This window comes from Carcharhinus amblyrhynchos, chromosome 8 (assembly GCF_965287045.1).
Source record: "Carcharhinus amblyrhynchos chromosome 8, sCarAmb.v2.hapA, whole genome shotgun sequence".
NCBI classification, from domain to species: Eukaryota; Metazoa; Chordata; class Chondrichthyes; order Carcharhiniformes; family Carcharhinidae; genus Carcharhinus; species Carcharhinus amblyrhynchos.
In genome coordinates, this window is record NC_137331.1 from 44,824,510 (window position 1) to 44,838,930 (window position 14,421).

Below are 14,421 nucleotides of genomic sequence, written 5' to 3' on the forward strand. Positions count from 1 at the left end.
CTCCAATAGTCAAGGGCATTCAGCCTCTGATCTTTGGGTAAGCATTCTTTAAGGTGGCCTTCAAGACATACAACGCAGAAACTGTTGGCCAAGTTCCACACACATGAGGATAGCTCAACTGGGATCTTGGGTTCATATCACACTACCTGTAACCCCCATGACTTGTCTGGGCTTGCAAAATCTCACAAACTGTCCTGATTGAGACAATTCACATCTCTTTAATCTGTGCTTAAAGCTCTCTCCACTGACATTGTCTGTACCTTTAAGGCTTGGTTACCTGTAAAGACTCGCATTCCAACCATTGTCCTGTAAATTGAGTTTGTGTCTATATATGCTCTGTTTGTGAACATGACTCCCATTCATCTGACGAAGGGGCAGTATTCCGAAAGGTCATGCTATCAAACATAAGAACATAAGAAATAGGAGCAGGAATAGGTCATCTAGCCCTTCGCGCCTGCCCCGCCATTCAATAAGATCCTGGCTGATCTGAAGTGGCTCAGTTCCACTTGCCCGCTTTCTCCCCATAACCCTTAATCCCCTTGCCTACCAAAAACCTATCTACCCATGTCTTAAATATATATAGCGAGGTAGCCTCAACCATTTCAACGGGCAGAGAATTCCAGAGATTCACCACCCTTTGAGTGAAGAAGTTCCTCCTCAACTCTGTTCTAAACTGCCCCCCCCTTATCTTGAGGCTGTGCCCTCTAGTCCTGCTGTCCTTTCTGAGCGGGAAGAATCTCTCTACCTCTACCCTATCCATCCCTTTCATCATCTTATATGTCTCAATAAGACCCCCCCTCATCCTTCTAAACTCTAACGAGTACAAGCCCAGTCTATTCAGCCTCTCTTCATAGCTCAACCCCCTCAACTCCGGTATCAAATAAACCTATTGGGCTTTAACCTGGTGTTGTGAGACTTGTTACCGTGTTTACCCTAGTCCAACACCGGCATCTCCACATCATGGCTTCACGCAGTCTATGCGATGCTCACTCCTAGTGACGCTCTAAGGGGTGACTGAATTGACACTGGTAGGTTGCTGAGAACCAATACTGTAGGCAGACTGGGTTTTTATGCTAATTGAGTAGTTTCATGGTCACCATTACTGAAACTGCCTGTTGAAGTCCACAATCGGTTACTGCACAGTCATTGTCTGATTTAAGTTTTTTAAAATTGTGTGAATTAGTGATTAAAATGTGTATTTCCTTTTTCCTTTTAGCAAGAAATGTCCAACCCGTGGAGAGGTAAAATTTACACTTTGAATATTATGAGAAAATGTGACATTGAATACAACTGGAGAATTGCTCATTTTCTTTCACTTACCTAGAACCATAGAACATTACAGCACAGAAGCAGGCCTTTTGGCCCTTCTTGGGTGTGCCGAACCATTTTTCTGTCTAGTCCCACTGACCTGCCCCTGGACCATATCCCTCCACACCCCTCTCATCCATGTATCTGTCAGAATTTTTCTTAAATGTTAAAAGTGAGCCCGCATTTACCACTTCAACTGGCAGCTCATTCGTAAGAACATAAGAAATAGGAGCAGGAGTAGGCCATCTAGCCCTTCGAGCCTGCCCCGCCATTCAACAAGATCATGGCTGATCTGAAGTGGCTCAGTTCCACTTTCCCGCTTTCTCCCCATAACCCTTAATCCCCTTGCCTACCAAAAACCTATCTACCCGTGTCTTAAATAAATTTAGCGAGGTAGCCTCAACCACTTCAACGGGCAGAGAATTCCAGAGATTCACCACCCTTTGAGTGAAGAAGTTCCTCCTCAACTCCGTTCTAAACTGTCCCCCCCCTCTTATCTTGAGGCTGTGCCCTCTAGTCCTGCTGTCCTTTCTGAGCGGGAAGAACCTCTCCACCTCTACCCTATCCATCCCTTTCATCATCTTATACGTCTCAATGAGATCTCCCCTCATCCTTCTAAACTCTAACGAGTACAAGCCCAGTCTATTCAGCCTCTCCTCATAGCTCAACCCCCTCAACTCCAGTATCAGCCTAGTGAACCTCCTCTGCACTCCCTCCAAGGCCAAAATATCCTTGCGCAGGTGCAGCAACCAAAACTGCACACAGTACTCCAGCTGCGGCCTCACCAGTGCCCTGTACAGTTGCAGCAAGACCTCCCTACTTTTATATTCAATCCCCCTCGCTATGAAGGCCAGCAACCCATTTGCCTTCCTGACCACCTGCTGCACCTGTAGGCTGGGTTTTTGTGACTCATGCACAAGGACCCCCAGGTCCCTCTGCGCCGTAGCATGCTGCAGCTTTTCACCCTGTAAGTAATAGTCCTTCCTACCATTATTCCTACCAAAGTGGATAACCTCACACTTGCCAACATTGTATTCCATCTGCCAGGTCCTCGCCCATTCGTCCAGCCTATCTAGATCCCTCTGCAGACTTTCCACACGTTCCACCTATCTTTGTGTCATCAGCAAATTTCGACACCTTACACTCGGTTTCCTCCTCCAGATCATCTATATAAATGGTAGATAGCTGAGGCCCCAGCACCAATCCCTGGGGCACTCCACTAGTCACCAACTGCCAATCCGAATAGCACCCATTGACACCCACTCTCTGCCTCCTATTTGACAGCCAATCCTCTATCCACGCTAACACCCTACCCCCAACTCCATGCCCCCCAACCTTCTGTAACAACCTTTCGTGCGGCGCCTTATCAAATGCCTTCTGAAAATCGAGAAACACACTCCCACTCTGTGTAAAGAAGCCCCCCCTAATATTCCCTTTAAACTTTTCACCCTTAACCCATGTCCTCTAGTTTTTTTCTCCTCTAGCTTCAGTGGAAGAAGCCTGCTTACATTCACTCTATCTATACCCATCATAATCTTATACATCTCTGTCAAATCACCCCTCATTCTCTACACTCCAGGGAATAAAGTCCTAACCTATTCAACCTTTCACTGTTACTGTTTCTCAAGTCCCCTTGTAAACCTTCTTTGCACTCTTTCAACCTTACTAATATCCTTGCTGTAATTAGGTGACCAAAACTACACGCAATACTCTAAATTCAGCCTCATCAATGTCTTATACAACCTCACCATGATATTCCAACTCTTATACTCAATACTTTGATTTATAAAGATCAGTGTTCCAAAAGCACTGTTTACAACCATAAGTACCTGTGACACCACTTTTAGGGAATTATGTATCTGTATTCCCAGATGCCTCTGTTCTTCTGCACTCTTCAGTGTCCTACCATTTACCTTGTATGTTCTACCTTGGTTTGTCCTTGCAAAGTGCAATACCTCACACTTGTCTGTATTAAACTCCATCTGTCATTTTTCAGCCCATTTTTCTAGCTGGCCCAAATCCCTCTGCAAGCTTTGAAAACCTTCCTCACTGTCCACTACACCTCCAATCTTCGTATCATCAGCAAATTTGCTGATCCATGTCACTCTCAAAATTTCTCCTTTGAAGGCCTCCCACTTGCCAGAGAACAGCCTGTCCCAATCCACGCTTTTTAGATCCTTTCTCATTTCTTCAAATTTGTCCTTTTTCCAGTTTAGAACCTTACCCCAAGGACCAGATCTATCTTTATCCATGATCAAATTGAAACTAATGGCATTATGATCACTGGAATCAAAGTGTTCCCCTACACACATTTCTGTCACTTGTCCTAACTCATTTCCTAATAGGAGATCTAATGTTGCATCCTGTCTAATTGGCACCTCTATATATTGATTTAGAAAATTTTCTTGAACACATTTTACAAACTCTAACCCATCTAGACCTTTAACAGTATGGGAGTTCCAATCTATATGTAGAAAATTAAAATCCCCTACTATCACAACTTTGTTTCCTGCAGTTGTCTGCTAACTCTCTGCAGATTTGCTCCTCCAATTCTCTCTGACTGTTGGGTGGTCTATAATACAACTCCATTAATGTGGTCATACCTTTCCTGTTTCTCAGTTCCACCCATATGGCCTCAGTAAACAAGTCTCTAATCTGTCCTGCCTGAGCACTGCTGTAACATTTTCCCTGACTAGCAATGCCACCCCCCCCCCCCCCCCAACCCTTCATCCCTCTGCCTCTATCATGTCTGAAACATTGGAACTCTGGAACATTGAGTTGCCAGTCCTGCCCCTCCTGTAGCCAAGTTTCACTAATGGCTATAATGTCATAATTCCATGTGTCAATCCACGGCCTCAGCTTGTGTGCCTTTCCCACAATACTCCTGGCATTGAAATAGACACACCTCAGAAGATTATTACCGCCACACACGACCCTTCTATTTGTGATTTTTGCGTTTATTTTCACCCTCGCTCCACTATCTGCTCTGGTACTCTGGTTCCCATCCCCCTGCAAATCTACTTCAGTGACCAAGACAACTTTAATGTTCATTTTAGTCAGTTCCAATCCTATTGATCCATTACTGTCCCTAACTATGAATAGATGAATTCAAAACAAGGCCATTTCTGCTGGGGCAACCCTAGACGTCACTATCAGCAACTGATTCAGACAGTCTTCTCCATTGTGAAGACTTGGTGGAAAATCTGTCGTTTTTTTTAGGACCTACTGTGATTGGCTGGAATGCGCAAACAAGGCAGATCCTCCTCCTCAGCCATTGAAGGTTGGAATCAGAAACCGAATTTCTGTCTGGCTTTACTGACACACATTCTGATTTGTTAGGATAGATTGCAATTTCGCTTGCACTTCCTTTCTCTGCAACCAGCATTGCAACATGTTAGGTTGCACGGTGGTTAGCACTGCTGCCTCACAACACCAGAGACACAGGTTCAATTCCAGCCTCAGGTGGCAGTGTGGAGTTTGCATGTTCTCCCGTGTTTGCGTGGGTTTCCTCCGGGTGCTCCGGTTTCCTCCCACATTCCAAAGATACGCGGGTTAGGTGGATTGGCCATGCTAAATGTGTGGGGTTAGGGGTTCAGGTGGGGGAGAGGGCCTGGGTAAAATATTGTCAGAGTCGGTTCAGACTTGATGGGCCGAATGCCCTCCTTCTGCACTGTAGGGATCCTGTGATTTAGGGGTAAACCCAGTTGGCCACTTCTGCCCACAGAAGTCTGACCTCATGTATACCTCTCAGCAAAGCTCATCAATCCCAGAAAGGATTCAGCAACACTGATTATTGACCCCAGAGGACATCCACTGTCATTAGAAGTCAACTTCTGTTTTCCTACTGGGGAGAAATGAAATAAAATGGGTTGACCATTTAGACAAAGAGGGTCTTTGGTAGAGCAGCAGGGATCTGTTCAGATTTTCAGCTGAGCAATCTGCCTTTCCTAAATATTAAAATAGTCCTTCCTGGGGTTTTGACAGAGTCAGTCAACTCCAGTCAGGAGTTTGAGGTCCTACTACAGTTCAGCTCGAGCACAGAGTGGTGACACTGGAACTTCAGACCCCCTCACTCAATCAGATTTATTGGCAGGCTTGTGGGTGTTTGAAATTGTTATAACCGTTGCTGATAGATACATAATGTGTGACTTGTGTTTCTGTCTTTACAGCTGGTCTATCACACTCTGCAGTTGGTGGCATTTGTTGTCCTTGCCATTCTCATCATGAGGCTGAAACTTTTCCTTACTCCTCACATGTGCATCATGGCTTCTTTAATCTGCTCCAGACAGGTACGATAATGCTTCTTTTTTTTCACTTCAACCCACACTTGCTCAGCTCCTAAACCCAGTTACATAATAGTGATTGTAAGTTGCTGTATTTTATTGTTACAGCTAAAACAAACTTTCACCTTCGGATGTTTTAAATCTGGAGTTCCTTTTTGTGTCACTGGGAAGTTCTCTGTTAATACACTGTCCAATCAGAGTGCACTGCAGCGAACCAGTGGAATTTAAAGAGATTTAGTCCATGACTTACTGATTCTAATAAACTTTATTATTTAATCTGGTAGATTATGTAATTTGGAAAAGTGGATTGGGAAAGAATGGGACATAAGATTAGAGGGAACAGTGTCATTATGGAGTTCCAATGAGTACCAAATACCCTCAGCCATAAAGGTATACAGCACAGCAAAGGCGCTTCGGGTCATCGCATCTGTGCCAGTCGATAAGGCACCCAACTATTCTAATCCCATTTCCCAGCACTTGGCCCATATAGCCTTGTATGCCTTGGCAACGCAAGAGCATATCTAAATATTTTTAAATCTTCAGTGTTGTGATTTATGTAGTTCTGATTTTGATATTTGGATTAAAATTTTTGAGCTAGCAATATAAATTTAATACTTTATTCCGTGGTAAACTAAACTAACTCTTATGATTATGATGTAGCATTTAACATTATTGTCAGAGAATGATTTTACACCCTAAATCAGTGCCACTTGTCCATTATTATACACGGTGGAATGAGACAATGCTGTGGAAAACATGAACGTTACATTTGAAATTAGTGCTGTCCTGGTAACTTATTGGCGATATGCACATCACAAGCTTAGCACTAACATAGTCTAAACCATTTTGCATTGTTGCAAAGCTTGGATGCCAAGCCCTGAAGCAAAATGGACTGACTTTACTTCTTTTACAGGTTCCATCAACTTACATTCAGGGAGTCATCTGTTCTGATGCTCAAGTTCAAGCTACATTTATTCTTCACAATGTCTGTAGCTTTGAGTATATGGATAGATATGGGCTGGAGGAAAATGTCCTCTATTAAGTATTTAATAAAATATCATTGGCTCCAATCATTTGCTGCTCACTTTGGTAAGAAGAATAGGAAAGTTGAATATTATTTAAATGGACAATAGGTGCAAAGGGACCTGAGTGTCCTTGTGCATGAAACCCAAAAAGTTACATGCAGGTACAGCAAGTAATTTGGAAGGCAAATTGAATATTTGCATTTATTGAAATGAGGGATAGAGTATACAAGTAGGAAAGTCTTGCTACAGCTGTACAGTTGGTGAGACTGCATCTGGAATATTGTGTAGTTTTGAACTCTTTGCTTAATGAAGGATGTTGCTTTGGAGACAAGCAGATTCCTGGAATGAAGGGACTGTCTTATCAAAATGAAGTTGGGCCAATACTCACTGGAGTTTAGAAGAATGAGAGGTGGTACTGTTGAAACAGGTAAAATTCTGTGGGGACATGACAGGTAGATGCTGAAAGGATGTTTTCCCACCTGGGGGAATCTAGAACTAGGGGCACAGTTTAAAAATAAGGGTCTCCCATTTAAGGTGGAAATTAGGGATTTCTTCTTTGAGGGTCCTTTGTCTTTGGAATTCTTTTCCCCAGAGAGCAGTGGAGGCTGTGAGTCGCTGAATATATTTAAGGCCAAGTTAGACAGAGTTTTCTTCAATGAGAGAGTCCCTGGTTATGGAGGACAGGCAGAAAAGTGGAGTTGAGGTCAGCATCAGTCAGCCATGATTGTATGGCCAACCCCTGTTCCTAATTCTTATGCTTTCCCCCATGTGTTTTCCCTAACACAATATCAGAAGATACCACAATAAATCTTGTCCTTTTATACAAAAAACATATTGCAATGCTGGAAATGGGAAATTAAAACTGGAAATACTCCACGACAGCGCGGTGTTGAGAAACAGATTTAACATTTCAGGTTGATAACCCTTTGTTGTTCTTTCTATAGGTTTATGAAATGAACTTGTTTTGAACGATGGGCTTTGGATAATAGCTCATTTGTTGGTTTTTATGTACAGGGTGTATTTATTTGTCAAACCTCTGAACTCGCTTTCTGCTTTGTGACTTTCTCATAGCTACTCCAAGTTAAAGCCGTTAGATTAAAAGATTGTTTCATTGCTTCTTTTTGTTTCTTCTTCGTTTTGTTAGCTATTTAGTCGCATTCGGAGTAAATCCCAACACCAGATAATTGTGTGTGTAATGCTGGCAGCAATGGCTTTACAAGGGGCAACAAACCTGAAGGAGCAGTGGAGCATCGTTGGGGAGTTCAGCAACTTTCCTCAGGAAGAATTATTAGAGTGGATTAACGAAAATACCAAAAAGGGTGAGTGTCACAAAAATGACTTCTGTGGAGAAAGAGTCCTCCACAGGGCTACAGACCCATGATTACATTCTTGTTTTAACCATCCTATTTACAAATGCAAACAGATGTGTGGACTAGAATAAGTTTGCTATAGATCTTTAAGCTATTCAGAGCATCTATCTAGATCTCCCAAACCAAATGCACTGCATGTTGTGGGATTGCTAACCATTAGATTCTCACACAGTGGCTCTACGCTTCCTTTATCGAGGTTTTGTACTCATTAAACAAGGGATGGTAACTGGCAGTGGAGTTTTCATGCATGAGAATTACATAATCAATTGCGAAATAAAGTTCTGTTTGCCGTGCAGCAACTGTGTGTCCTTGCCAGATACTCAAAACAGATTCCTTAATACGCCAACTTTGCTGCCAGCATCTGCAATGTTTTGCTCTTGTCCATGAATCCCCTATAGCATGGTAACTTTTCCATTAATCAGGTGGTGAATCAGCAAGGTAAGATTGCTAATGTAGTATTTGATAAGGGGTATCTTGTGTGTGATACTAGCAGTGGAGTTGGCATCTGTTTCGTAAGAGTTCTGACAGCACGCAGAGTCACGATCAATCTCGATTATGTTTAGATTGAGATTGCAGCATGTAGGCCATTGTATTTTTTATGCTCCATCAATCTCCCCTTTTCCAATGCAGGAACTTTAAAATGCAATTTAAGATAACATGGAGATTTTCCTCTGATTTGAGGATTCAGCAGGTTTTGCATTTTTTGCAATAGATAAAATCATATTTGTCCAACTGAAACTTTGCTTTTGGAAAAGCACAGAAGCAATTAATATATCTGCCCTGTCATTAACTTTCTCACTGCTGCACAAGGTGAAATGGCTGCATTATATTCAGTAACGGGAGGAAGGGAAGCATATTGTGAGGAGCCAGGAGAGATGTATAGTTAATGATTGATTACTGTGATATTCATGAATCCTGACAATGGAGGAAAAGGAAAGCAAAGGAATTGTGTGGAAACCGAGAAGCCGCTGGTTTTGCCTGAGGCCTCTGTTTGTTTCAGGGTCTTATAGTCAGAAAAAGAGAGCTGGCCATTCATTTGGTGTCCATTTGCTAAGAATTGATGCTTTCAGTGTTCAGGTGTAAAGTCAGGAACCTCGGGCTGCACTATTCATCCACAAGTCATTTAATGTCCATTTTTCCTTAAGTTACCTGTGATGGGGTATTATTTGAAAGCAGGACAAAGATGTAACTTTTTGAGTTCGCATGTGCATGGATTGATAAGAGATTAATGACCCTTCAGTGATAGATATCAGTCAAATGGAGTTGTTAAGGAGTAAATACAATCATTCATTCACATTGCAGATGCAGTGTTTGCCGGAGCTATGCCTACAATGGCGAGCATCAAGTTATCTACAGGACGACCTATTGTCAACCACCCGCACTACGAAGATGCAGGCCTGAGGTTAGTCACTCTGTTGCTACATCACTTTCAGAATGAGATAGCTTTTGGAATGTGCTCATTCACAGGAGTGCAATAAATACCAGTCAATCTCCGTGGCATTGTCCTCTGGGAGTGTTCAGCTGTGGCAGAGTTAGAGGACGCAGTATTTAGACCACAGCACACAGAAACACTCGGTTCCCAGAGTAAAGTTATGTACTCTCTCATTTCTATATAAATACTTCCTGCTATGATAGCAGCATGGTGGCACGTTGGTTAGCACTGCTGCTTCACAGCACCAGGAACCTGGGTTCAATTCCCGGCTTGGCTCACTGTCTGTGTGGTGTTTGCATGTTCTCCCCATGTTCCTACATTCTGAAAGATGTGCTGGTTAGGTGCATTGACCCAAAGAGGCACCGGAGCATGGTGATTAGAGGAATTTCACAGTAACTTCATTGCAGTGTTAATGTAAGCCTTACTTGTGACTGATAACTTCTTAAAAACTTGTAAGCCCCTCCCTGTTCACAGTTCCTGACCAATAATTGCTGATCAATCCCTGCTGTATTGTTGACAGGTCCCATCTCTCAGCAAGTTGACTGCCATCCTTAACTCTTGTCTCCACGAAACCCATCTCCACCCTCTTCTGTCCCAAATTCTGAAAGTTTGAGCTCCTGACCTTTTCCTACAGAAGTTAATGTGTGTTACTCGCACCTCATTCTGCTGGTATTGTGCTGCTATTGATAGGCTACCTTTATCATATCTGAATGAGTGAAATTTGAGTGAAACTATTCTGTTCCTTATCTTGCCCCTAGCACTCCCCTTCCCCCATTTTCGACCCCTGCTTTCATTAACCACGCTTTCAAATCAATTCTCATTTGGGAAATAGTGTTCCCCTCACTTCTTTTTGAGCTAAAAAAAATGTGAAAGTTTCTGTTTATCCTCAAACAGGGAAAGAACAAAACAAGTGTATGCGATGTACAGTCGGAAATCAGCAGAGGAAGTGAAGAATGGGCTCTTAAAACTGGGCGTAGACTATTTTATTTTTGAAGATTCCTGGTGTTTGAGAAAAACAAGGTAAGTGACTGATTTAAAGTTTTTGGAAAGTAATTTTTGATCAAAAGTGCTTTCATTTTCCTCTTTGTATCTAGTTGTTCCTCACCGAACGGTATAAATTTGAGGAAGAGTATTGGATGAACTCTACTTACTGTTCAGTCATTGTTCTTTTCCTGCTGTGTACAACAAATCCACTTGCATTTATTTCTGATGTGTAATGATTAATTTGAGTTTAAATGAGCCAGCATCATCTGGAACATCATTTGGAGTAGGTTTTAAATTGCTGCATTCTTTGACCTGCTAACATACTAGCAGCACAGTGCATTGCTGGGGCTTCATGGGGTGCAAACATTGTCTTGGATGGCATGAAGCTTCTCGAATATTGCTGGAGCTGCACTCATACAAGCAGTTAGAGTGTGTTCCTTTACACTCCTGACTTGTTACTTGTCACAAAATTTCAGTCTTGGCATTTGTGAAGGTGGTCCAGCTTTCTGCTAAATCTCTGGTCAATGGTGACATACAGGATGTAGGTGATGGAGGATTCGATGAGTGCTATGTGCAAATGGTTTTAAACAGATATCTAGCCCATTAAATTCAGCACCTTCTGTTTTATTTGTGGTGTCATTGTTAGAATGACTGCTTTAGAGGAATACAGAATGAGGGAGGTAGTGTCAGTTCTGATCTAGTCATTAATCCAGTAATCCCACACACTAGGAATGCAATAATTCCTCCAAATCCTATGACGATGTGTTAGTGTTCATGTCAGGATACTCACCAGGTGCCTGGATCCTGAACTACTATATAAACCCAATCAATTTAGTAACTTACTGGGTATCGATTCTCTCAGCTCTGAATCACAAAATTTTTGTTTCCATTTAAAATTAAAGTACTATTATTTGGAGTAATTTGTAGCAGTTGGGATTTATGAACCGTTTTGTGTTTCACACAGGCCTGGGTGTAGCATGCCAGAAATTTGGGACGTGGAAGATGCACAAAATGCAAAGAGACCTCCTCTCTGCTCAATTCTTTCCAAGTCGCCCGGCCCTCACTTCACTCCTGTGTTTCAGAATGATGTTTACAAAGTCTTAAAGATAAAGAAAAGTCTCAACTGGACATAGAAATCTGGTCATTTGGATGAAGAGGGGCTTGAAACAGAGTCTGGTTAAACATTACTGTACAAATTGCTTAAACAGGAGGTGTGAATGAAGATGAAAACAAATATAGAAATATGATCTTTGTGTTTCTTTATAAACAGAATTTGTCTGTATGGAGTTATGCATATGTGATTATTTTCAATAAAGATTTTGTTAGTAAAATGAAGTTTTTTGGTTTGTGCAAATGTTTTTAGTGATTACTGTTATACTTTCTATCCTGTGTATAGTTAATTAACTTTCCCTTTTCTCCATGGTTGCTGCTGAGTTGTCAGCATTTTTAAATTTGATTTCTTGAATTTAAATTTTCTGAACATTTGCTGCCCCTGTCCCCTCAGATGCTGATTTTTCTAAATATGAATGTCCAAGAATATAAACAAGTTCCTGTTCCCTGCCTAAGGCACAGATTCATTGTAGAGTGTGAATGCAGTTTGCTGATCTGACATTCTGCTCATTAACACTGGAATGCCTAGCAGCACCTGACAAGACATCTTGCACTTTCACTGTTGCTGTTGCTAAGACATAAATGGTCTAAACATTAGTTGAATTGTTTGATCATTCATTATAAAAATACTCAGCAAGGTTAACTTGTCTGAAGTTTGTTTATTATGTATCACCTCGCTACTCATTGCTATCAGATGATGTGCCACAAGGACAAGAAAGAAATCTGTGAGTTCCTTATAGAATGGATATGTATCCTGTAACATTGAGTTGCAGCTTAAGGGTAAAGTAGGCAGTGGATAGCACTGTACCCCTCCCTCTGGGTTCAAGCCCTGCTCCAGAAACTTGAGCACAAAAATCCAGATGTATTGCTGAGAGAATGCTGCACTGTCAGAAAGCTGACCTTTGGCTGTGATATTAAACCTGCTGATGCCTTGGCTGAGATAACACCCATTGTCACTGGAAAAATAAGAATGCTTAAACCCGAATTGCAGCAAAACTTTCCAAAAGAGCCACCTAGTGGCCAAGGTCTGCAGCTGCATTGTGACAATTGGCAGCAAAACTGAGGGATATTGATGGTAATTTAGTTAAATCAGTGGATGTCGCAGTCAGGTAATGTTTCTTAAAATAAAACATTGCCATTTTACTAAAACAGTATCTACTGTGGATCCAAACTGGTTAAATTCTGATTCATTCTGTTTGTCCACTGGCAGATATTAACATTTAATCCAACCACATTTTATACACTCAAACCAACTACTTTGTCAAATCATTGACCAAATATTTAAAAGTAAACCAATAAATAGCCAATAGGAAGTTTGAGCTACAGATTTGGGCCCAGAAAGGCAGCTTTAGAATTCCCTTGTCAAAACTGGTAGAATGTGTATATTCATTTCAAAGCCCCCTGATAGTCACCTGTACCTGACTGTCCTGATCTCACCGCTGATGTTTTATGTCAAACACGTGGCCACGTTCACAAAGACACTTTCGTTCAGTAAATAGCAATTCACACTCCACTGTCACATCCAGAAAGCAACAAACTGCCTCAGTTACATGGTGATCAATTTCTTTTGTAACTTCCAAGTTGAAGCAATCTTGCATCTTGATTTGTTTTATGATCTTCTAACAACTAACTGCACTGTAAGAAGCAGCAATATTCTGTATCAAGACAATTCTGTTCCATTCAAAACAGGAATTACTGAGGCATGCACCTTGAAGGAGTTGAATCCCTTACTAAGTGGTGTTCATTATTGGTTCCTGAGATTGGTGTCACAGCAACTGTGTTAGCGGGTTCTGTAACCATTCCATTACTGAGGATGATGTTGACTGAATTCCAATGACAAGTTTGATCAGTAAAGGAAATGCCTGAAACATTTTGAGCTGGAAGTTCTTGACATTGGAGAGCAGAGAATGGTTTTAGCCTGGGGACTGCAGGTAAGGAGCCATGTTCACTGTTGTCTCCTGCCGTTCTATGAAGTTTCTCCCATCTGTCTGCCTGGATCTTGTGTGCCAAACTGTATTTAAGGACATTTCAAAACATGGTAACTAATCGTTGTTGAAGGCACTGCCCATCACTGGGCTCCTTTATCACCCACAGAAGCAACGGATGAAAAGTAATCTTGACATCAAATAAAACGTTGGCTTGTCTCAAATCTGTCCACAGAGACAAGGCATGGCTTGCATTTCTAGCATGTTGAACGTTCCTGGTGAGAGATGTGTGGAGCTGGCTTGAGGGGCCGAATGGCCTACTTCTGCTATTTTGCATGTTTGTATACGCCTTTCGTTCAGACATCATTCCAAGAGCTCATTCTTCACTGACAGTCTCCTTCATCATACTGTCTAGAAACAACTGCAACAGCCAACATTTGAATATTAAACACTGTCTTCTGAAGTATTTTAAATGCTATAGAACACTAAAATAAATGATTTTTGACTGATTTCAGGCTTTCTCTTTATATTAATTTAAAAGGTATTTAGTCTGTTTATACATTCAGCAACAGTTTATATATTCCGTCCAAGGGTTAATCATCAATTAGCTCATACTGAAAATATACATGCGTTCCTCATTCTCAGTTTGTAGATACAACGACAGAGCAATCACATCAAGGCTGGTGAAAGTAGCTGCTTTCTAATCATCACCATTGATCACAAGGTCAGGGAGTTCCCAATCATGTCACCGGGGACACATGGCTGGCTTTATGCATCGTCCTCGGTGAAGTACTAGGCTGGCTGGGCAATGGCAGCCTGCCACACAAGGCTTCGTGCAAGGACCAATTTCATTCCAGTTCTCACAAGTCTTGGAGCAGCCTGGGCCACACGTGTCATACACTGCACCATGCTTACACTGAGTAGCTAAAAGGAAAATGAACAAAGATTTAAAACACTGACACATTCCAGAATAATAGAACATAG

The 14,421-nt window shown here is 41.8% G+C and overlaps 2 protein-coding genes across 3 annotated transcripts in view; one reads left to right on the forward strand and one right to left on the reverse strand.

The window, feature by feature from the left end:
* The window catches only part of dpy19l1l (dpy-19-like 1, like (H. sapiens)), an 80,836-nt gene extending 69,099 nt beyond the window's left edge, over nucleotides 1-11,737 (forward strand). For both annotated transcript variants that reach the window (XM_080193984.1, XM_080193983.1), the window contains 6 exons: nucleotides 1,217-1,241; nucleotides 5,478-5,597; nucleotides 7,761-7,935; nucleotides 9,289-9,388; nucleotides 10,313-10,438; nucleotides 11,367-11,737. In XM_080193984.1, coding sequence (XP_080050110.1) covers nucleotides 1,217-1,241; nucleotides 5,478-5,597; nucleotides 7,761-7,935; nucleotides 9,289-9,388; nucleotides 10,313-10,438; nucleotides 11,367-11,535 — 715 coding nt within the window. In that variant the 3' untranslated portion in view covers nucleotides 11,536-11,737. The remainder of the gene's footprint in view (nucleotides 1-1,216; nucleotides 1,242-5,477; nucleotides 5,598-7,760; nucleotides 7,936-9,288; nucleotides 9,389-10,312; nucleotides 10,439-11,366) is intronic.
* Nucleotides 11,738-11,925: 188 nt separating this feature from the next.
* Nucleotides 11,926-14,421, reverse strand: part of bmper (BMP binding endothelial regulator) — a 66,682-nt gene continuing 64,186 nt past the window's right edge. Inside the window, exon 15 of the mRNA XM_080193985.1 lies at nucleotides 11,926-14,361. Within this exon, the coding sequence (XP_080050111.1) occupies nucleotides 14,183-14,361 (179 nt within the window). The 3' untranslated portion in view covers nucleotides 11,926-14,182. The remainder of the gene's footprint in view (nucleotides 14,362-14,421) is intronic.